General features: G+C 40.2%; 2 protein-coding genes across 3 annotated transcripts in view; one reads left to right on the top strand and one right to left on the bottom strand.

Moving 5' to 3' along the window:
- The window catches only part of LOC127368128 (disheveled-associated activator of morphogenesis 1-like), a 44,102-nt gene extending 25,951 nt beyond the window's left edge, over window positions 1-18,151 (top strand). Inside the window, 25 exon segments of the mRNA XM_051408614.1 lie at window positions 626-715; window positions 5,351-5,422; window positions 5,918-6,012; window positions 6,448-6,781; window positions 6,888-6,998; window positions 7,128-7,231; window positions 7,468-7,534; window positions 7,645-7,762; window positions 8,577-8,715; window positions 8,902-8,960; window positions 9,073-9,260; window positions 9,858-10,016; window positions 10,018-10,170; window positions 10,261-10,368; window positions 11,319-11,348; window positions 11,683-11,780; window positions 11,876-11,960; window positions 12,676-12,782; window positions 13,519-13,607; window positions 13,875-14,043; window positions 14,248-14,355; window positions 14,451-14,511; window positions 14,644-14,775; window positions 16,042-16,212; window positions 16,633-18,151. Coding sequence (XP_051264574.1) covers window positions 626-715; window positions 5,351-5,422; window positions 5,918-6,012; window positions 6,448-6,781; window positions 6,888-6,998; window positions 7,128-7,231; window positions 7,468-7,534; window positions 7,645-7,762; window positions 8,577-8,715; window positions 8,902-8,960; window positions 9,073-9,260; window positions 9,858-10,016; window positions 10,018-10,170; window positions 10,261-10,368; window positions 11,319-11,348; window positions 11,683-11,780; window positions 11,876-11,960; window positions 12,676-12,782; window positions 13,519-13,607; window positions 13,875-14,043; window positions 14,248-14,355; window positions 14,451-14,511; window positions 14,644-14,775; window positions 16,042-16,212; window positions 16,633-16,842 — 3,057 coding nt within the window. The 3' untranslated portion in view covers window positions 16,843-18,151.
- Window positions 18,152-18,279: 128 nt separating this feature from the next.
- Window positions 18,280-23,529, bottom strand: LOC127368129 (trans-L-3-hydroxyproline dehydratase). Of its 2 annotated transcripts, XM_051408616.1 has the most exons (7): window positions 23,442-23,529; window positions 21,446-21,930; window positions 21,207-21,376; window positions 20,040-20,162; window positions 19,794-19,931; window positions 19,192-19,229; window positions 18,280-19,027 (listed from the first exon to the last, which is right to left on the bottom strand). In XM_051408616.1, the coding sequence occupies exons 2-7, from the start codon at window positions 21,921-21,923 to the stop codon at window positions 18,997-18,999; spliced, it is 978 nt and encodes a 325-aa protein (XP_051264576.1). In that variant the 5' UTR covers window positions 21,924-21,930; window positions 23,442-23,529; the 3' UTR covers window positions 18,280-18,996. The 2 variants fall into 2 exon arrangements, with proteins under 2 accessions (XP_051264576.1, XP_051264575.1); XM_051408615.1 differs by lacking the exon at window positions 19,192-19,229.
- Between the last annotated feature and the right edge of the window lie 420 nt (window positions 23,530-23,949).

Raw genomic sequence — 23,949 nt, 5'->3', positions numbered from 1 at the left:
CGACTTAAATTTCAGTTTAATGCTCTTGACATGTGAAGGCTGAAGTTAAAACTGGCTGATATGTTTTAATTTAGACATTCTCAGTGCTCCAATGCTCTCTGGTATTTACACTTCCCGGCAGCACCCTTTGTGTGCCTCAGTGAAATATCTGTTATACGTTGGGATGCATGTTGTCTCCAGATGTTTGTTACCACATGTCGAGCCCAGACCACGCCTTATCTTTCTTCCCCATTACTCACACGTCTAAAGCCTGCAAGACATCTGATTTGATTCAGAGTCATATTAAATTTACGATAATATCCCACTGATCGTGAAGAGATTTAGCACAAACCAATCTCGAACTGAGAGCAGAGTTCTGGTGCAACTGCTCCTGGCACAGGTCTTTGTTTTGGGGAAAAAACAGAATTGATTTATGTGGATATTTCTGTGCACAGTGATGGATTGATAGCTCGTCTGTGCGTATGTTTTGAGAACGATGCTCCATTTCTAATCACTGAATATTATCTTCAACATACAGTCAGTAAAGGATTGTGAAGACATAATAGGTAGAATCTTTCCTCTTCCTTTGAACCCTCCTTGCCAACATTTCTTAACCTTTTTCTGCAATTTTTTCCCCACTTCACAGGATGAGCTTGACCTCACAGAGAAACACAGGGAAGCCATGTTCGCCCTGCCAGCAGAGAAGAAATGGCAAATCTATTGCAGCAAAAAGAAGGTAAAAGACTCTCACGATGCATCATGTCAAACTCCACATCACCCTCCACAAGCTTGCTGTCGACGCGCTGCTTCTGCTAAAGAATATCTGCCAATATCCCAGCTGCCAAGTTTGTGTAATCTCCTCCCTCATTGATTTGTTGACACCTGAAGCTGACACAGACCACAAAAGCTTTGCCTTGCCGTATTTTTCTGCTCACAACAGGCTCCAGCATGAGCGTGTTGTCTGCATACTGTATCTGTGGAATGCAGATGATTATTTTTTTTCATCTTTGATGTCAGGTTTTTGCAACTGCCTCCGGGTTTAGTATTGTTTAGTTTAGTGCAGCAAGTTGCAGCAACTGATGCCCATATTTCTGTGCTGGAGGTATGTTTAGGGTTTGGTTTTCTGTTTTTTTTTGTGCCTTCTTATGAGATGGTATACAGTAAAGAGCTGATAGTAAATGAAGATGTGGGGCTGACATGATGACCCAGGGATATAACATTACAAGGTCAGCATCTTTAAAGCCTGAGGCTATTAGAATGCCCCTAGTGAAACTAAACCTTTAAATGCACAGAGTATGACATGCAGTAGTTGTCCTTAATGAAATAATCTTGAGAGAGTAAAATCCAAATTGTAACCATAGGGCGTGAATGTAAAATGTTCTTCCCCTTTTGTTTCCTGTTACCAATCCCATTCACCCACTCCCATTTATGTTACTCCTAGTTCCTTTTTTTGTCTCAATACTTTATGATTGATTTTAACGGCAGTGCTTTAATGTTGAGACCTCTACCTCCCACACCTGGTATTATTGGTATCAACCAAATTTTTGGCTTCAAATGTCCTTCTCAGTGGGTCAGTGAGAAACATTTTGGTTGCAAACAGTACATTTACTTATGTAGTCAATGCAAATAATAGAAAACCATTAATAGTCATCATGCTCAGCAACAGTATAAACTGCCTATGATGTATTATAATGACAGGCATGCTAGTATTTAACATATAATACACAACATTTCAAACATACCACTCCAGTACTGTTTAATAATTAAATTTCTCTAAGTCTTAATTACAGCCACTGTCCTCACCACTACATTAATGAGCCCGATCAAAGCTCCACCACGGATAAATCACTTAAGTGGATGTTACACAAGGTGGATATAAAAATAGGGATATGCAGAGAGAGTAAGAGAATGGCTAAATTCAGCTTGTTCCGTTAGATAATCCACTAACAGAGTAGGCAGTGTCAGGAATTACAATGTACTAAAATATATCTGTTATATCTTGCTTCATGTGACTTCAAAGACCATAAGGATATTGTCTCATTGTTTAAACCTCCATGATACAAAAACAAAAAAGCCTGGCACATTTCCTTTTAAAAGGAGAATCTTTTTTTTTTTTCAACATGCAGTTTCTCTTTTTGGATAATACACCTGTCCCATCAAAGCATTGGTGTAGCCATAACATACTCCTGCACTCTGTGACAGTGTCATATTTCATTATCTCTTGTCTTCATGATAAAAGGACTGTCAGCTGTTCCTCCTTTCCCTGTATATTAATCCCTCTTCTGCTTGCGGGAAATCAGAGACGCCTGGTCTCGTTTAGATCAACTGGAGTTGAGTTTTTCAGCTAGCACTGAATGTGCCCTCGCATTTTTACAGCAGTGTTTCTCAAGGCCGAAGGTAGAGTGTGTAGGATATCCTGTCCTGGCTAATATGCAGACAGGCCATACAGATTTATTCCTCTTTTCCTACATCCGGTTACAAACTTGAGTTGTTGAGGAGTGTTGGGATTTAGTGTGATGGATGGATAGTTTGCGTGTCAGTGTACTGTATAGGTCAGCAGAAAACACAGCTGCAGACATCCCATCAGTGCAGACGTACAACATCGTACATACAAAGTGTTGCACTGGTTGCGATTATGCTAATGAAATATAAGGTATGTTGGTTTTGTAATGTCTTTTTAAAAAGTCATCACAAGTGTGTGTTCAACCAATAGTCCAAACGGACGCAGAATACGTGAGGCAGCGTTCATGCGAATGTGTATTTAAAATCAACGTATATCCAGCCTTACAGTCCTTTTTAATATATTTTCTTATAGACCTTTTGATTTGAAATCAGATGTCTTTAAATATTTTGAACAATCCAAAAAATAGCATATTGTGTGATTTTTATAAAATAGTCTTTTTCTACCATTCACGTATCATCAAAGGAATAGCTTAACATATTGGGAAATATGCATATATGCGTTCTTGAATTTTTACACAACCGTTTATAAAATGTTAATGAGTGAGCTTTAGATGTTTGGAGGTGGATTTTGTTACCTTTGGACTGAGCCAAGCTAGTTTATTCTTGCCACTTCCAGTCCTTATGCTAAGCTAAGATAACTGGCTCAGCTGTAGCTTCCTATTGACCGTACAGACATGAGAGTGGCATTGATCTCTCAGTAAGAAAGCAAATAAGCCTATTTCCCAAAATGCTAAACTATTCATTTTTAGTATTTTTGAGTTTATGAATATGATAGAAGGTCGAAAAATCTACATCACAAGCCGCGATGAATTATTCCTTTTGATGCACTTACGGCCAGCAGCAGCAAGGTAAGTGATGGACAGAAGGTAGCGGAAATGGAAACAGCACTGTTTTATGCTCCCGTTTCTACAGTGTCCCAATTAGTGGCCTCATTAGGAATAGTCCCGGGGCCTAAAGTAACCTCATAAGGTATTTTGAAAATAACCCCCCAAAATGCTCTGCCTTCGTTCAGCTTTCTAGAGATCATGTTTGTTTTAGTGTTCTTATGAAGGTGGAGGAGGATTTGATGGAACCAAATCTTTATGAGCAGCATCGACCTGCCGAGGGGGGGAGTAACAGAAAGGCATCGATATTGCTGAGTCGGCAGCAGGTTCTGGCCCCGACCCAGACAGATACAATCTGTGTGTGTGTGTGTGTGTGTGTGTGTGTGTGTGGAGAAAAGAGAAGGAAGCGGTCGGTTGTCCAAAGCAAACAGGAAGGCTTCACTTCCACAGGTGCAGCTTTTGTGTGTGAGGCGAGGGAGATGATAAGGAGGAAGGTGGGGTCATTATCAGGGCGCTGTGAGCGAGCGAGTGATGAGGGCGCTCTTTTTCACCAACTGTTTCTCGGCTTCAGAAGCCGGGCTGGGCCTGGAGGAGATAAGTCAGTCAAAGCAGCAAAGCTTGGGCTGTTTGGTTTGGCCAGGCACCTGAGCTGATGAAATCATCCTGCAGGGAATCAATCTTCTTCCTCCTCTTTGTCAGCTCTCTACTAGGCTGCATCATTTGCCAAGAAGCAGATTTACTGACCTGGTTGTTAGTGGAGATTTTGCAGTTAGGTTTCAGATTTCATGAAAAAAAAAAAAAAAAGAAACACTTTAATTTCTGAGAGGACAGAGCTGTAAGTTAACTTCCCTTTCAAGTCAACTGTCCTTTCACCATTAAATAACTGAGATTGATTCCTGTTTCCTAATGTGTCTTTGATCTTTACTTTCTCAAATGTGGAAAAAAAATAAACTCCCAGAAATACACTCCCCACATTTCTCTTTCATCGTGACCCTAAATAAACTGGAGACATCTCAGGGTTTGAAGAGTGCTGACTTCCGAGTTGAAAGATGGACTCTTTTTAAAATGCGAAAGGAAGTGGTCCCACCTCTGCGCCTGCTCAGGCTAATGGACTGAACTTCTTCCAGCACCCGCCTGGTCAAGCTGGCACTGGTCTTGAGTGGAACAGCAGGATCAGATCTTCCTGTCGCTGCACGATCCACGCAGACCAGCCAAGGCCCTGCAGTTTCTGTCGGAGCAGCCAAGTCTCTGCAGGCCGCTTTATTAACTGACGCCCAATTAGTTTCTGATGGTCACAGCTCGCTTGTGCTTAATGGAGCGAGAGTTAAAATGAAAGCCGGGGGCCCTTTTATGTACAAGCCAAGTTCATGGTCAAGTCATTTTCTCCTCAGTGTTTTCCCTTGAGTTAGAAAATTAAATCAGCTAAGAAATGTCTTGCATTTTTTTTAATTATACTTTAAACCTGTAATACAAACGTGCCTGTCAGAGGATTAATCTCAGCATAAGTCAGGCCACGTCCTTAATCCACAGTTTTAACATTCATTTGCTAATCTCAAGATTTTCTCAAGCAGCTGTGCTCTCTTTTCTGCATTTCTCACCACCTCCTGAAACTCCGTGAAGCGCTCAATGATAAAATGGGTTTAGATATCTGTGTCGCCCTACTTTGTGTTTCTGCTCCATTTTTTATTTTTTTTTTGGCTTTTGGCTATTTATGCCCCGGACCTTCTGTCGTTCGTGTGTTTGTTGCTGTTTGTATATTTCATGTCTTTCAAAGCCAATTGATCTGAAAAAAGGTTGGAATGAAGTTCTCCATCTGGTTTGTTGTTCCACTTTGATGTATTCAAACATGTGACATGAAGCAAATAACAACGTGTCCCCTCCTGTGACTTTATGTGAAACATTTCCTTCAAGAACACGTTCTTATATAACCTTTTTAAATTCCAGTCACTCTCGGTTAATGTTCATCACCCAAGCACATCCTTTTCTAATTAACTCTCATCTTCTTTTTTCTCTTATCATTGTGTGATAGTCCTTAATCGACCTGGTTCGCTGCATAGCATCATTCATTCTCTCTCTCTTTTCAGGAACAAGAAGAAAACAAAAGTGCAACTAGCTGGCCAGAATACTACATTGATCAGCTCAACTCAATGGCAGCTGTAAGTAATAACATGAACTTTATTTATTGTTTGGATATGAAAATGGTTACAAAATAGTCCTGGCAGAAGGAGCTGTTCTCTGTTGCTCTTAGTTGTTTCTTCTCCTTATTTAAGAGGTTCTCCTTGTTCTTAAAGCCCTCTGAGATAAATCTATGATTCAGAACTATATAAATAAAACTTGACAACTGAATTAAGCTTGAAGTGAGCCAACAAATTACAAACTATGTCATGTAAAAGGATGTATTTCTTCCTTTCTAATATCAACACACCAAAACAATGTCATTAAATGATATAATACTATTATTGTTGCTGTCTGTCACATACTGTATCTTCCATTTAACCCAAGAAACTTAATGTTTTGGCACATTGCCATAATAATACCGAGAAGCAGCTTTGCATATCTTTGGAATTCAGGAAAATTAGCTTAATTTTGGCTTTGAATTGTTACAGACTTCACACCCAGATCTTAATGATGTTTTATCTTTTACGGAACAGAGAACGACGCTCCTCGCTCTGGAGAAAGAAGATGAGGAAGAGAGGAACAAAACCATAGAGAGCTTGAAGACTGCTCTGAGAACACAACCAATGAGGTGGACAAATCTCACTCTGTCCTGTCTTTTTTTTCTTTATCTCCTCCTCCCGCCCTTTACATATAATGTCACCTATGATTACATCTCCTTTCCTTTAACCTCCTCTCTCCTTGCCTGTCACTCTCTTCAGTTCCTGACAACAGTATGTAAATGAGTCCTTTTAAGAATTGAACAGCCATAAAGGTCACAGCGTTGGTTTAAGATCCTTCGTTAGAGTTACTTATTGCATTTAATGAAGATGATTTAGCTATGGCACAAGGAAATAGAGACTGGACAAGTGGACATACATATACATTCACACATTTAGCTGGCACTGATACAATAGCTTTACTCATGAACACTTGTGTATTATAATTGTATTTCACATTAAAACTGCTAGAAAACTACTCTCTTTGTCACTAAACTATTATTTCTCTGCGCCTGCTCTCCTCTCAGGTTTGTGACTCGTTTCATCGACCTGGACGGCCTGACTTGCATCCTAAACTTCCTGAAGAGCATGGACTACGAGACCACAGAATCGCAGATCCACACCTCTCTAATCGGCTGCATCAAAGCCCTGATGAACAACTCGCAGGGCCGCGCCCACGTCCTGTCTCACTCCGAGAGCATCAACATCATCGCTCAGAGCCTAGCCACGGAGAACATCAAGACCAAGGTGGCAGTGTTGGAAATCATGGGTGCAGTGTGTCTGGTGCCTGGTGGTCACAAAAAAATCCTGCAGGCCATGCTGCACTACCAACGTTTCGCCTGCGAGAGGACGCGATTCCAGGTGTGTGCACAGTTGTGGGTTTAAATCTTTTGCGGACAGATCAAGTCATTTAAAAGCAACTCTGTGTGAAGATATTTAACACCTGTAATTACCTGTCATCCCACAGACACTAATAAACGATCTGGACCGGAGTACGGGGCGATACAGAGATGAGGTCAACCTGAAAACAGCCATCATGTCTTTTATAAATGCTGTGCTGAGTCAAGGCGCTGGAGAGGTGAATTATAGACATTAGGCAGTTTTTATCCTCCCTTCCACACTAGAAGGTCACCATGTCTCTTAGTTACTCATTCAAGAGACTATTTAAACATGATTGAATCCTTTTTTCTATATTTTTCAAATATAGACAAGTGTGGAATTCCGTATCCACCTACGATACGAGTTTCTCATGTTGGGGATCCAACCTGTGATCGATAAGCTACGTTCTCATGAAAACTCCACATTAGACAGGTGAGATGAAACAGAAAAAAAGGTACTGTCTCAATCCAAAAAGTGCTTGAGCTTTAGATAGTTAGATTAAGAAAAGATTTGTCTGAACTTACAAATCCATAAAACCTTTTAGTCATGTATAAAAACAGTTGACTCTCAAAACACGTATGTTAATCTTTCCACTTCTAAAACTTGAACTATATCAGTGCGTCACATTTGCAGGCTGCTTCTCTAAACCAGTCTTTCCCTCTCTCCAGGCATTTAGACTACTTTGAGATGCTGCGGAACGAGGATGAGCTGGCTTTATCAAAACGTTTTGAGTCGGTAAGGGAAAAAAGGGATCATTTCTTGACATTATTCTCCCATTATTTGTGATTTAAAAGCATTAAGCAGGAGATATTCACAGGGTCTTTGTGTTACTTCTTCTCTTCCAGGTACATATAGACACCAAAAGTGCCACCCAAGTTTTTGATCTCATCCGCAAGAAGATGAACCACACTGAAGCATACCCGCACTTTATGTCTGTCCTGCATCACTGTCTCCTAATGCCACGTGAGTGTTCCTTTGAATGAGTCATTACTTGAAGTATAGAACACATCTGGACAAATAATCTCACACAGAGATAAGGTTAAAAATCTTTTGTCCTGTAAAATGTGACAAAAAGTTTCTGCAACACATTAGTAGTGTTACTCCTACAGAATACACAGTACATCTGTACCTTGTGGTTTCTGGCCAAAAAGATAAGGATGTTGACTTTGTCCTGATTAGTCAGTCCAGAAATGGGATAAACACATTCCCAGACCAACTGAAGACTGTTGTTGGCTAATGTTTATTTTTTCAGATTGCCGCTAGTCAGCTTTACCCTGGTCATTTTACTTGGAAACAAAGAACCACCAAACAGCTGCAGCTGCCTTTTTCTGTAATACTCACCTTCTCCTCTAAGCGGCTTAAATGAGTCACAGTTACTTTGCTGAGTCATTAAAAGTTTAATTAACGCTTCAGCTGCAAATACGAGTGTTAAACACAATAAATCACAAAGTGCAAGCTTGTGATGGTACTTGGAATCAAAATAGCACCACTGAATGTGATATGATGCATTGAACACTTTTTAAATACCCTCGTAAAGAGTAATGACAGGATTCCATGTGTGTCACCTTGTTGTAAACTGTAATTATAGTGCCTCCCTTTGGCTCATTAATGTAGTTTTGGAATATCGTTCCTTTGTTTCATCATAAGCCACTGTGGAGTCCATCGTCAATCAGTACTTCATGAGATACTAATGTAGATGCTAATCTTAATCACTGAGGTGAATCATGAAATTCAGGCCAGCAGGCTAATAAGAAACTCTCTCTTCCTCTCTCTTCAGACAAGAGGAGCGGTAACACGGTGCAGTACTGGCTGCTGTTGGATCGTATTGTCCAGCAGATGGTCCTGCAGAATGACAAAGGTCACGACCCCGACGTCACACCACTGGAGAATTTTAACGTGAAGAACGTTGTCCGGATGTGAGTCGTCTGATTTCCTCTGACACATGAATGCGTACATGGAACAGATTACACTGCCGCCAGATGAAGAATGGAGAACAGTCTTCCTGTTAAAAAGACATGCGCTCAACAGCGTTGGCTCAAAAATAGCTTCCCTTTTAAGTTAAGAAAAACAATCACTGATTATGTGTGTCATCCTTTCTGCAGGCTGGTCAATGAAAATGAGGTAAAACAGTGGAAAGAGCAGGCAGAGAAAATGAGAAAAGGTTTGTAAGATTATCAATTACTTAACTGAAATAAAACAAGTTTGTTAGAGGTGTCAGCCAATTAAAATCAGGTTTGTAGTAAACTCAGTACTGCTGTGACTTCCCATCACAGAGCACCATGAGTTGCAGCAGAAGTTTGACAAGAAGGAGCGTGAATGTGATGCAAAGACCCAGGAGAAAGAGGACATGATGCAGACGCTTAACAAGATGAAAGAGAAGCTGGAAAAAGAGAGCCACGAGCACAAGAATGTCAAACAGCAAGTGGCCGAACTCACTGCCCGACTGCATGAGCTCAGCACCGTACGTTGTCCTTTATATTCACTGGATCAGTTCATACATACACCTTAAAATACAAACTGGTTGAATATTATGTTGGATTTACCAGTGGTGGTTGCATTCACAAATTTATATAATCATCCCACTGTTAGGAGCAACCCTTCCGAGGTTAAGATGCCCTGAAGCTGAAATGCAAAAATAGAAACCATTTAACACTTATGTGTCACTGTATATTGATTTGTTACTTTGTTATTGCTTGCCTGAAATTTTAACACTTTGTCACAATGACCCCTCATTATTATTATGATTATTATTATTATCACCGGACTTCTAGTTACACATCAATGAAATACAAGAGCCTTTTTTGTACAGTGTGTAAGATTTTTATTTAGATTTGGATATTTAATTAGTTTAAGCCTGAAACTAATAAACTCCATGACATGAAATAGTAATGCATTAAAAAACACAAATTTAAGTATTCTAGGAAAATGTTTCCCAATCCTTTTGATTTATTTATCTCATGGAAAGTCCAAAATCAAGTATTCTTCTGTCCAGTGTTATCTCTAATATCAGAAACTCTGCAGTATTTGAAGTCCCCCCGGTGTTATTCTCTCTCTGCAGAGACAAGCAGCTGTTGTTCCTGGAGGCCCTCCCCTCACCCCCGGTCCCCCCGGGGGTCCCCTGCCTCCTCCACCCATGCCAGCTTTCGCGGGTATGTGCCCGCCACCGCCACCGCCTCCTCCTGGGGGCATGATGCCTCCACCTCCTCCCCCCACCCCCTCCCCCGGGTGGACCCCCACCTCCTCCTGGACGCCCACCCATCGGAGGCATCCCTCCCCCACCAGGAGCACCACTGGGACCATCCCTGAAGAAGAAGAACATTCCCCAGCCATCCAATGCGCTCAAATCCTTCAACTGGGCCAAGTTAGCTGAGGTGAGAACAGTCGAGATGCAAAAAGCTGAATATATTCATGCCTTTTGTTTAAAATATGAGATATAAATGTCTTATTCCCCTTCTGCTCAGAATAAACTGGAGGGCACTGTGTGGATGGATGTGGACGATGCCAAGGTTTTCAAAATCCTGGATCTGGATGACATTGAAAAAACCTTCTCAGCCTATCAGAGACAGCAGGTACCAAGGGCGATGCAGTTCATCTCTCTGTGCCGCAGTCTAGTGTCAGAGAGGACGGGGGTGGAGTGGTTTGGATGGGTGGCTGTGGGCTCAGCTGGCTTGCATTTTCTAAAATTTCTCCTATTTTGCAACTTTAGATTTCTCAAGGAAAGTTGGAGAAGGGAGAAGGGGAGAGGTCAGATCATTACAAATAAACAAAAGTCAGCCTGAAGTCAAAAGAGTAGAAGGGAGAAATTACTAGATAGATTTTGGGGGGTTTATTAGATGCAAAACTTCATGCTTGAATCATCTTAAATGCCTTCTTACATTTGACTGGAGTGCTGTTTTTTGCCTTTTTTTTTGTTGTTGTTTTGATCATTTTGCCATATGTGATTGAAAATGCATGAGTGAGCTGATCAGAATCGCCTTTTTTCCGTCTTGTGACTTAAGTTTGAAAATAATGTAGTTACTATTTCTTCATAATCAGTAGTGTCTTTATTAGTTGTATTGAATGAGCATGTCTTTTCAAAGTTAATGATGTCAACAGCCTTTTTTGTTCCAACTCAACCCAACTAGTGCTCAGATATGACCCTAAGCATGTCCAACACACATAATAAGATGTAAAAAAGATTGAAAATTAATAAATTGGAAGTGTCTCTGTTAAGGTCATTCACACATAAACTAAATTCACTATATTTAGATCCTCAGTATCGGCCTGATCAAATTTAAAACTAGACACACTCAACAGATTTCTTATGTGCACAGCATGTTAACTGTAAGCACGTATTGATCGACTGAACACCCACATGTCTCACTGCTGCTCACTTCATTACTGATGGACTCATTGTCATCTTAGTGCTGAATGAGCTTTGATTCATTTTGCTGTTTGTTTTTATGGGCTGCAATCACGTAACTGCTTTACTTATTCTAATGAGTGCTTACATCTTCCCTGCTTCTTGCCTGCATTTTAGGACTTCTTTATGATCAATAACAGCAAACAGGTGAGTGCACTTACGCTACAGTAGATATAAAGTCTGGAACTTTTGCTCCTCGTGGGTTTTATACATTGTGTCTCAACATCTTCTTATTTAATGTGTGTCCAACAGAATATTCAACCTGTAAATCTTGGTTAGAATCAGCTGCTACTTCATGTTTGCATGTACTCATGAATGTGTGACTGTTTTTTAAAGTTTTTGTACTGTATTCTCTTTTGTATGGGATTTTTAGGGCGTGTGTCATCTTCATTGTTTTGTGTCTGGGGTGGTTGTAAGTAAAACTAACCTGCACAGTAAAGTAGCCTGTTGCACTCTAACCTCATCCTCACTTTGCTCTCAGAAAGAGGCAGAGGACGACACCCTGAGCTCTAAAAAAGTCAAGGAGCTGTCAGTCATCGATGGCCGTCGAGCTCAAAACTGCAACATCCTCCTCTCAAGGTGAGTTTATTTCAGCGTCATAACACTCATATAAAAACATTACGGACACAAGAGGTTACGTGTATTTTAATGGACTCATCTGTCGTGTGCTGCAGGCTGAAGCTTTCAAATGAGGAGATGAAGAGAGCCATTCTAACCATGGATGAACAGGAGGACCTTCCCAAAGACATGCTGGAGCAGGTATGTCATCAGGTTCATGCAGTGTGTTTACATAAACCAGAATCAGCTTTCTCCACTAAGCTCATTTCCTAAAAGTCATGTTAACCAAAAACCAGGTTACTGTAATTGGGGTAGGGGATTAGAGAAATCTGAATTTCCCAAGTACATTTTGTCCTGGAGATCTCAGATTTCTTGGCTACGTTACACAGGTGACCAGGTGTTTACACAGGACAAAGCACACAGGGAAAGTGTCTGTAAAAGCGGGTCTGCAGGAAGAAAGGAAATGTGATCATTTAGTGATACACCATCATATTCAAAATAATTCCCATAACACGTATCCTTGAGAAGTCTAATAACTACTACTAGAGGTAAAATAAGTTAGCCAGGCCTCCAAAATAAAGTAGGAAACACTAATGGATGCAGCAACAGCACTTAAATAATCCAATGTACTTTCATTTAGTGACTGGACATTTTCCATTCTGTCAGTGAAGTAATGCACATCAGTGCAGACTTCAGCACTTTATTATATTTTTTGTTAGACGATATACATTGATTTATAAATCTGACAGTATATTTTGTAACGGAAGAAATGTCTTGCTTTTGTGTTGGAGAAAGACAGTAAGATACAGTAGCAGGTTAGCAGAGATTCAGCCCTGTTCCTCTACCAGTATGATACAGATTAATGAGTTTTTATGTTTGATATGTTTAAGTAATGAGTGTTTTCCTGCCCCATCAGCTGTTGAAGTTTGTCCCAGAGAAGAGTGACGTGGATCTTCTGGAGGAGCACAAACATGAGCTCGACCGAATGGCAAAACCCGACCGCTTCCTCTATGAGATGAGCAGGTACTTGTTCAGTTTTTCTTCCTCGTGTTACCTTTTTCATTCTGTATTAAACAGCTACTAACGTCAGACCTTAGAGCTTCAGGTCAGTGCAGCACTCTGCATATCAAACCTGCTGAGTAACAATAGCCATTGTTTCCTCTTAGTGAGAGCAGATAAATGGAATGACACATGGGTTTCTACCGCGCAGAGAACAATAGCCGTCTGTGTGAATCATTATTTCTAAATTGTGTTGCTAAGTAAATATAGAGTCCATAATGTAATAACAGTATTTGTGTTGCAGTTTTGTAACCAAAGTAGTGTAAGATAAAAGGAACAAAGGAAACTTGCCACAAATTAAAAAAAAAGTAACTGGCATTCCTACATTAAAAAAACAAACCATGTCCGTTAAATTCAGTTAGCTTTTTGTTTTGTTAATGATTTACTGGCAGTTTTTTGTCATTAGAGTTTACTCAGAGTACAGAAGGAAGGACCGATGTCACTGTGGCATTCATTAGCTGCAGAGCCAGTGGTTTATAAGCTGAAATCAAAAACACTGCCAAAAATAAGCTTCATTACCACAACTTAAAACTTTATATGTGCCATTTAAGTAAACACACAGGCAGCGTGCCTCATTTTGCTCAAGCACAATGTCCATGTTTGTGGCTTTTGTCTAAATGTGTGGATTTCCCTGTTTATAATTTATTATTTTTGTCTATTTTTGTCCTCCTCTGACATTCATTTTCCATCCTCTGTTCAGAATAAACCACTACCAGCAGAGGCTGCAGTCTTTATACTTCAAAAAGAAGTTTGCAGAGAGGATAGCTGAGATGAAACCAAAAGTTGAAGGTGGGAAAAGTTTCATTGTTTCATACATTAATGAAATTAACATGATTTTTTAAAATAAAGAACTGAAAATAATATTTGTATATTTATTTTATATCCATGGAAGTTCGTTTCTATTAAGAAAAGTATTCTCTGTTGTTATCCCTAATGTTTTGTATTTTTTACCTTTTTAAATTTGGCAAGACAATGATGTGCCAGCTACGCAAGTCTGAAAATAAATCATTCAGGCACCTTAAAAACATTTATTTTCCGTATGTTTTGGCTTCTCAGCTCTGACCAAGGCGTCTAAGGAGATTTTACACAGCAGAAACCTGAAGCAGCTGTTGGAGGTGGTGCTGGCCTTTGGAAACTTCATGAACAAGGGTCAGAGGGGGAACGCTTACGGCTTCAAGGTGTCTTCGCTTAACAAGATCGCTGATACCAAATCCAGTATCGACAAGTAAGAACATTTTTTAGTTGTAACATCAAAACTTTCAGACAGTAACAGAAATAACAGAGTGGAATCTATGAAAGTCACATCAGAAACCGGGTGATATAGATCACACTCCGTATGGTTATTCATATCTGAACCTACATAATAAAAGCAATATATCTCACATATAGCATGTTCACTCAGAGTGTTTGTACGTCTCTGTGTTTTCAGAAACATCACTCTCCTGCACTACCTGATCACCATCCTGGAGAAGAAATACCCCAAAGTCCTGATGTTCCAGGAGGACCTGCAGAATGTCTCTGAGGCAGCCAAAGTCAAGTAGGTGGAGCTGTGGAGAACCCTGCTGCCCGACTTATAAAATCCATCCATTGCATTTTATATTAAACCATCACTTTTCTTTTCTTTTTGGGCAGCATGACTGAGCTGGAAAAAGATATCGGCAACCTGCGCAGCGGCTTGAAAAGTGTGGAGAGTGTGAGTCACAAAGATCTATGAGATAATGTGTTATGTGTCAGTCATGCTGTTATACAGTGTTTCGTGCAGGTCTATTGTAGCTCTCCTTTCATTTTTTATTTTCCCCCTCTCCTGGATCATTTTCCCTCATAGGAGCTGGAATACCAGAAGAAGCGACCGCAGGAGCTGGGCGACAAGTTCGTCTCGGTGGTGAGTCAGTTCATCACTGTTGCCAGCTTCAGCTTCTCCGATGTGGAGGACTCTCTCACTGAGGCCAAGGAACTGGTAAGTCACTGCGGCTGTACGGTCTGTTTGAGCAGACCGGATAGCACCACTGTCACTTGTAGACACAAACGCTGAAAGCTTGCATCCCATTTCCTCTCAGTGCAGCTGTTTCTACACGCCTTATTGACCTCATCAGTCACCTCTGTAGGAAAGCTAACAGCAGGAGTGAAGTGTTTCAGCTTCCTGCCGCAGCACCACTGACACTTTATTGGTCAGCCTGCTTGTTGCCATGTGTGCAGGTCAGAGAGAGAAACCAGGAACAGAGGGTTGGATATTATTTTACACCCATTACATTCGGCCTTGTATGGTCCTTAATCGTACCTGCCGACCCTCAGTAATATTTTGTGAATATTTTTATCAAATGTACGGTTCCATTTTAGTGTAGAGGCTAAAGCAAAAGAAGGAACAAAGCTGGATTTTGCAGGCATTTTAAGGGAAATGGGCTCTTTACTACAACAAACCTGAGCATATTCACCTTTTTTAGGGAGAGCCTGACACCCTGAAGTTAAATGTATGCATCTGTCCACATTCATTGGTGCAAGACAGTTTTTATCTTGAGCATGTTTTTCGCCCCATAGCTCTTGTGCTGCATTGACCCAAGTGCTCAGCTGGTCACATGGCAACCATTAGTTTCTGTGAATCATTTACGGTGTCCCACGGTTAAATATTTGAGAGTGTTTACAGTGGTCCTCTGTACTCATGATTGGGAAACAGAAAGCATGGTGACCCTTTTTAAAAAGCTTGTTAAATCTGGTTTGTGTGCATGTACTAAAATTGTGGTAGAATGTAAAGAAGTTATATTTAGGCATTTTTGCCATAATGTCCCATGAATTCCTGTTGTGAGGACATTCAGAAAAAAGAAAACGTTAAATGCATCTTTGCTCCACCTGGTAGAGTTTGCATGTCATGGACAGAGCTGCCGTTAACATACACATCTTAGAAGGTATATGTTCTCAGTGTGATCTCACATCTGGATGTTCTCCTTTTTAACTCACTGTGAAAAATACTCAACAAACACGTTGCCTTAATTTGGGCTCTGGCTCCAGTCTCTGGCCTCGGCTGTAATCAGTAGCCGGTCAGATCTGGGTTAACACGGGGCTTCAAAGCCCAACTACCAGTACCCTGCTCTTATTTCAAAGAGCTGAGATCTAATGAGTCTCCTGTAAAACAGTCAAAGACGGAGTAAAACATGGTTCCACTGTGTCCTGCTGTAAATCTAATCCTGCGTGCCCCTCCCTGTGTGCCCCCTTCTCTTTGGTCCCACAGTTCCTGAGGGCAGTAAAGCACTTCGGTGAGGATGCCAGTAAGATGCAGCCAGATGAGTTCTTTGGCATCTTTGACCAGTTCCTGCAGTCGTTCTCTGAGGCTCAGCAGGAGAACGAGAACATGCGGAAACGCAAAGAGGAGGAGGAGCGCAGGGCCAAGATGGAAGCTCAGGTATGTAATTTGTATTCTGTTATTCGTAGAAAATCTGAAGTGTAAAGGAAGGTGTAAAGAAATAGCTTTTGAGGTGTTGGTAGAATTTGTTACCTTTGGACGAGAGTTATTATATTTTTCATTACTTCTTATTTTTATTCAGTTTTTTTTTTTTTTTTCAGTTCAATTTAGTTTCAGTTAATTTCCATTAGTTCCATTTCAGTTTTTATTGTTGTTAAACTAAGTTTTTTTTATTAGATTATGTCAGAATACAAATACAAATACACTGACTCAGTCAATCTCAATATGCACCAAAGCCTCCTCATACTTGTGTTGACAAATTTGACCAAAATGACTAAAGGACTAAAACTTTATCATTTCAGTTTTTAAAAAATAAGTTTTATTTTTAAATAAAATTAATTTTTATTTCTGTGTCACCAGCTGAAAGAGCAGAGGGAGAAGGAGCGAAAGGCGCGGAAAGCGAAGGCGAACGGTGAGGACGACGGTGGCGAGTTTGACGACTTGGTGTCAGCGCTGCGATCGGGCGAGGTCTTCGACAAGGACTTGTCCAAGATGAAACGCAACCGCAAGCGCATAAACAGCCAGACCACAGACAGCAGAGAGCGACCGGTCACAAAGCTCAACTTCTAAACGGGGTTGAGGTCATCATCCACGCCCCGCCTCCTCCTGCTTATCATTAGTTTTCCTCTGGGTCGTACTGACATGCACATTCCTTTACACCCTCCTCCATTCCCACCCAGTTCGGCATCATTGCTGCAGAGCCACACATGGCGCAACATGTTTTAGACCTTTCATCCTCTGAGATTTAGATGTTAAACGGAGAAGAAGCCAAAAGTTGTTGTTAACGACCAAATGAGAAAATTCCCGACTGGAGGATCAGTTTGGTAACATGTTTGATTGAAGAAGTTGTGGACACAGGAGCAGAATGTCCCCCCCCCTGCCCCCTGCTCCCTGCTGGAGAGAATTTTCCATTCCAGGTGTAGGAGATGCTCACAGTTGTTTGATAGGAACCGTTCTGTGCTGTTTTTGTACGTCAGAATCTATGCACAGAGTGAAATGTGCAGCTAGCGGACTTGTTCAGGGCTTGATGCTCGATCCAAACAGGAAGACGATTCCACTGAAAACACAAGGGGCCATTTTGTACAGACCGATTTCATAGATTGAAGAGGGGCTGCTTTCACACGCCTGACTTGTCCAAGAGATCATTTTAGGAGAAAGACTGAATCTTAATTTCCTCTTGACGCTGCCATTCTCTCGCTTTCAGAACTACCACAGGACTGAGACGCTGCGTTGATAGACAGACGTGGTTTTGATTGCAAGTGACGCAGCTGAGAAGCAAAGGTTTCTTTTCTATTCATCATTATGACGTGCAGCATTTATATATCTGATCACTGTATGTTTTATTTGAACTTTTTCCTGTTAAGAGCTGGCCTTAACTCTGTTGACTTTAATTGTTGAGTGGGTACTCTGAAAGGCCTGGGCCTGATCTGCAATTTCTCAACAAGTGTGGACACTCAATGTCATAGATTACATTTATCTATATATAAGGTTGTGTGCTTGTTGCACATGCACATATAAATTCATAAGTACTATGCTAAATGCCATTAAACCCATACCCAATCGATGCAATACTCTTGTTTTTCCCCTCTGAAGGGAGTGCCCTCCTTTTAAGTTTTTATTGAATAGATGAAATATGTTTTCTGTGCACTGGCTGGATTTACACTGCAACACGAAACAAAACCCTGATTATAGACTCTGTGTGATCCACATGTGATGTTTTCATTCTTGTAGAAATCATCACATGTGGACTTGAAACCTTTAATTTGTCCCCTCGGCCATGTGAATCCACCCAGTGTCAAACACCTCCATTGGACTTTTATAATTTAAATATTGCCTTCCATTGTACAATGTCCTGATGATAATAAATGGGAGAAAACTGTCTGAGTTTTTGTATTTAGTTATCAAGCACATGGACTTATACATTGTTAACTTCATAGACCGTGATAGCAGCAAGGCTCATGGCTCCATCTAGTGGTCAGCAACTGCTATTGAACAGAATACCTGACCTCCACCCTCTTGCATTTAATCCCAAATAATCCAGATGTTATGAACAGCAAATGTTCACATTTGAGCCAATTTTCAAATGTGAACATTGTTAGTGTCAATTATAAACTGCTCTTTAAATTCGCAATAAAAACTAAGAATAAAAAAAGACAAACATACAGTGTTCACTGGTTAACAGCTTGTAGTTATTGATTACTACAACTTTGAAGTCAAATGACACAATGCAGTATAAAGAGTATTTCAAGTTACCCTGCATTTGTTGTGTCATTGCTCTGAATTACATGGATTTGTTAAAAATGTGTTTAGGATATCAGCCATAAATCACTTTACTATTCACTTTGCTAATGTATTAGTTGACAATGTAATCTATTTCTTAGACCAGATTATTCCTCATGAATGGTGGATAATTTCACCACCCACAATGAAATGAAAACACGATTGTACATATATTATATAAAAAGATTGTGATCTCTTCATTATAGTTCATTATAGATCCAATATTGGAGAGTTGAGATTTACAGAGTTTCTATTGGATTGAACAACAAAATCACTTTTGAACTCAAATGTTTAAAATACCTTTTTTTTATGTATAACCATGTTTTAAAACTAAACCTGTAATTGAGGCTCACTTCAGCAGAAAACCATGAGTCAGCTCGTCTTCTGGCTCCTGCACGAAGCGTGAAACTCCAGTGTAAAAAGCTCTGCCAGCAACTTCCACCACTACAGCCTTGAAGTCTCCACATTTGGTCTCCTGAACAGAAACACAAAAGAGACGGAAACAGTTTTTGCCACTCCATCTCCATAACTTAAGGTCACTTTTGTCTGTTTCTGAGGGTTTGTGACTTGAACCAATTAAACTTAACGGAAAGAAATATTCATATGTGGTGAAACCATCTATAAACAATACATACTTACATTTCATGTACAACCAGTGGGATTAGAAAATACTTCAACTGTAATACAACACCAGAGAGGTTATACTTTTCAAACTAATGTTTAACAGTTCACACTGCTTTATTTCTACAATAGAAATTTCTACAATATGACTACAGCTGTGACTTTGTTTGGGATATAAGGACATTCCCTGATTCACTAATGGAGGCCATGAATTCAAATAAAGCTCATTACATTGCAATAGCTCAAACAGTATGTGTTATGTTCACGTCATCATCCAGATTATAAAACAAAATCTGTTTTTAAGTGGATTTTCCTTCTTAGGTCCTATAATTCTAATTCTTATCTCAAAGTGTTCCTGTCCTTTGGTTGATGACACATTTTCACTGTGATAGAAACACAGAAACCTTTCACCCACATGGACATACAAATTAACTGAGCTTTGCTACAGTAGTTTGTTGATAAATAATTAATATCTGATGAATAGAAAGCAAGCTCACATTGCCTGAACTGTCCTAAACTCAAATTGGCTTGGGGGCACTACTATTCGTGTTATTTCATATATAAAATGATGATGATCAAAGGTAGTTGAATTATTCAGAAGAAGAAGAAAACTCTGGTACCTCGACAGCTTTCCCTGTGAACTGGGATCCAGTGGCTCCACTCTGAAACATCCTGGTCTGGTTCAGCTGGATGAGACCTTTGTGATACTGGAGAGCCACTCGAGCTGTAACACCAGAACCAGTGGGGCTTCGGTCCACCTGAGAACATGTTTAAACCAGTTAAAACCAGATAATACTAGTAAACCCGACAGCCAGTGTCTGTTCTGTACCTACTGCTCTCCTTAAAGTGACAAAGTGGTAAGATACCTGAGCTTCTGCGAACACACAGACATTGGCGGTGGCATCAGAGGAATAATTATCTTTGCCGTCGGTGAGGATGGTGCCGTAGAGGAAGGCCAGATCGTCGCTGGTCGGGTGGTGCAACTTCACCTATGAGAGAAAACGTCAAATAAACTGAAATGAACATACAAAATGTGGCCAAATGTATGTGGACATTCCCTTTACATATTTTTGGTCCTGATTGGTCTTGACTGGGTTATTTTTGATGTGGAAGAACTTGAGTGGCCTGCATGGAGCCTAACCCTGACCTCAGCCTCACTGAAAGAACTGTAACACCAAGTGAGAGCCCTGGCTTCAACTCCTGAAATCAGTGACACATCTCGATCTTACATGGGTACAATGTTCTGGTCACTACATACTTTTGGTCGTGGAGGGGATCTGGGTGCAGCTTCTGACTTTCTATCTACAATCTTGCACTGTGTGTCACTGATATTACCTTATCTTTTATTTTTGTGTCTTTATTTCATACATTTTAAAAAATGATGTATGTATGTATAAAAAATGTCATATGTCTTATAGTCATGCTTTGTGATGACCAAGACAACTGTAAATTTAAAAAAAAGAAAAAGTAGGGATGCACAATAATGGATTTTCTTTTTCAGACGGTTTGATAACCAACAATTACCAACCAACAGTTGTTTAAATGTTCATTTATTTTATTTTCTACTAAAGTATCAAAAAACATCACAAATATACTTTGACTTTCATAGAGCACAAAGGCTAACAACTGTCTTGCATAAGAAGGAAAACATTTTTTTATCATAATTATGGACCAATAGTTTATCAGCTGTAATTTAATTATCGGGATAATTTGTAATAATATAAATGTCCTTTATCCCTACTAAAGCTTCACTACAGAAGATTTCCAGTGTAAATCAGCCCCTCTCATTAGTCTAAACTTTAACTTGTGCCTTAAGTCTAAATAAAATCAAAGTAAGTAACTCTTTATTTCACTTCCCTCGCACTGAATCCAAATTATGGATGTTATTAAAATTGTTAGTGATGTATACCTTCGACAGATATGGAAGCAAGATTGAATTTTCCTCTATCTCTACTGTTTTTAAGTTTTCCTTTGTCTGCACTGAGATCACGGTGTGTACAGACTAAACACAGGAAACAATATGAACTTCTTACCTGAGATTTGACAGCGTTGGTCACCGCTGTGGCTGCGTCCACCAGATCTCGAGTCCTGGACTTGGTCACATCAAGGCCAAACCTCTGGGCGTTTACAAAGGCGTAGAAGGCTCCTCCGTAGCTGATGTCGACCACCACATCCCCAAACCCTTCCACTGTCACCGTCACATCTGGTGGAAAGTCATGTAGTTAGTCCTGCAGGACAAAAAACCACCTGCGAACAGTTTTGAGGGTCCTACCTGTTGCAAACGCAAACGCTGGCACACTGAGAAACCTCACTCCTCCTGTTTTACCGTCACAATACTCAACAAACGCCTTCACCAGACCGCAGGGACAGTGTATGTTCACTTGGGTCTCAGGCGACTGTGGTTCTTTCACCAGTTTGTAGTCCACAGCGAAGCGTCCCAGTGCGATGACGGCGTGTCCACACATGGTGCTGTACCCCTCGTTGTGCATGAACAGCACCCCCAGGTCGGCCTTGGGCAACTCGCTGTCAACGATCAGGGCACCGTACATGTCGTAGTGTCCCCGGGGCTCGAACATCAGCACCCTCCTGAGGTGGTCCAGATGTTCCCGGACATAACGGCGTTTGGACAGCACGCTGTCACCTTTGACCTCTGGGTAGCCGCTGAGGATGACTCGTAGAGGCTCTCCACCTGTGTGCATGTCGACCACTGAGAGCTCAGCTCCTTCGTGAGGTGGAAGCTGCATTTCCATCTCAGCACTAAAAGAGGAATTAAAAACAAATACTTTAGGCCAAAATACAGACGGATTTTCACTATTTTCTTGGACACAGTTCAGCAGTTTTCAAACATAATTTAACAGCTCTTCTTAAAGGTTTCCAGATTCAGGAACAAACATTCAGTTGTTAAGTACACCAGGCTAAAACTACAAAAAATACTACCTTAAGGAAGGATATAATATCATATACTAAAACCGTATTTTTGCTAAATATTTCAGGTTCATTCTCTATCTCCCACTCTCTGTGCAATGTGTATGTTTTTAAATGCCTGAATACTGCCTTAATTAAAAAAAATCTAACATATTAATTTGCAACATAACACAAAACTGTCTTCCTACTAGATGCTGGCACAGGAGACAGGACCTCAAGACCAGGTAATAAAGCAGAACCCACCTGATCAACACTGATCAACCCTCGTCAGTTGATGGTGCGCTCTAGTGATGAATATTCTCAAATAAATATTCAATTCAATGAGCACAAATCAGCTGACACACAGTAATCAACCTAAGTAAGAGTTCAGGCCGTTGCAGACAATCTATTGAGGGCTTCAACAAACTTTGGCTAACACTCAAGATTTATGATCTATCATCACTATAAGATGATGAGAGCCAGATTCCACATAAGTAACTGGGTTCAGACCAGCTAATGAAGAAAAGTTTCACCCAAATTCAGAGGCTGGATTTGAATATTTCAGTGGTGTTTTGATCTGTAGCTGTCACAGTTGTTTGTTACTCTCTTAAATGTGACCACAAGAGTGAAATATAAATTAATTATTCCTCAATTAAATGCAATTATATAAAGTTTGACAACATTTGCTGATAAAGAGGAGAATGTGCTTTTGTGCATCTACTCAGCTGCCTGTAAAGTCAATTAATTCTAGAGGCATGACTTCAACTTTATGGAGAACTGAGATTGAATATATTTGGGTTTTCTTTTCACAACTTTATTTACTTAAGTCATTAACATTAACCAGAGGGGTGTCATCTAAATAAAAACATCACAGCACAAATCCATCGTTTTAACAGCTTTGTTATTATTAGAAAAGGAAACTGTGTCATCTACTGTTTGATTCTATGAGTAATAAAATTATGTCAGTATCTCCTGTTGCTTGTTTGTATTATAATTGTTGAAACCAACCAAACCAAACCTTTTTCAAAAGGTCAGAAGCTGTGTTATGAGTTATGGAGGTTGTATTCCAACAAAATAACTGTTTAATTAATGGTTTAATAAACAAATAGAGACTAAATGATATTTTACAAACTGGAGTCTGAACAGGATAAACTAAAGACACACTGCTGGTTTCTCTGCACCTCCGAACTGTTCAAACTAATATTATTATTGAACCAGTGATCGGAAAGCAAAGATTAGTTTTTAAAGTTTTACGGTCTTCAATAGAAGTAAATCAGAAGTTAAACGGGGCAAATATGTATGTAAATGTAAAGAGACCAGACTGCAGTAAAAAGACCAAGGCTTATTAAATCCTTACAACTCACCTGAGCTTTAGACTTTCTCTGTTTTAGAATCAAACTTCTGCAGCACGTCTTCAGTAGCTTTCATTCCTCCTGTGCATGCGTGTTTGAGTGTGCAAAGACAATAACATGAGACATTAGTGCCACCTAGTGTCGTGGAGGGCTGCGGGCATGAAACGTTCAATAAACTTTATTTTTCAGTTTAATGGAAAGTCCAGATTTGTGGACTGCCAGCCATTCTTTGCAGACTTATATAATAATTTATAAGCTATATTTTAATGTTTCAACGCTGATGATTGACAGAAAAAGCAGTCAGTGCTGATGCATGTCTCTCCCTGTGCCCTCTCTCCACCTTTACTGTCTGTTATATATGTCATGATCGTTTTTCTGCTTCAGAAGGAACAACTTTCCTTCCTTACCTTTACCGATCAAATCAAACAGCTCCACAGTTTTCACCTGTTAACTGCTTTGACTCACCTGGATCAACAAAAGCACAGGTGAAAGATGAAACCCGGTCTGTGTGTTGTAGTTT

Source organism: Dicentrarchus labrax, unplaced genomic scaffold, assembly GCF_905237075.1.
Source record: "Dicentrarchus labrax unplaced genomic scaffold, dlabrax2021, whole genome shotgun sequence".
Lineage (NCBI taxonomy): Eukaryota > Metazoa > Chordata > Actinopteri > Moronidae > Dicentrarchus > Dicentrarchus labrax.
Note: the sequence above shows the minus strand (reverse complement) of the source record. Positions and strands in the feature narration are given on the sequence as shown.

What these genes read in the sequence shown, in the direction of transcription:
- LOC127368129 (XM_051408615.1), bottom strand. Translation starts at nt 21,923, where the DNA reads ATGGAAATGCAGCTTCCACCTCACGAAGGAGCTGAGCTCTCAGTGGTC. An exon ending in AGCGTTTGCGTTTGCAACAG is followed by an intron (nt 21,377 to 21,445) that starts GTAGGACCCTCA and finishes ACTTTCCACCAG; the next exon opens with ATGTGACGGTGACAGTGGAA. An exon ending in TCACAGGGAAAGCTGTCGAG is followed by an intron (nt 19,028 to 19,793) that starts GTACCAGAGTTT and finishes GTTTCTGTTCAG; the next exon opens with GAGACCAAATGTGGAGACTT.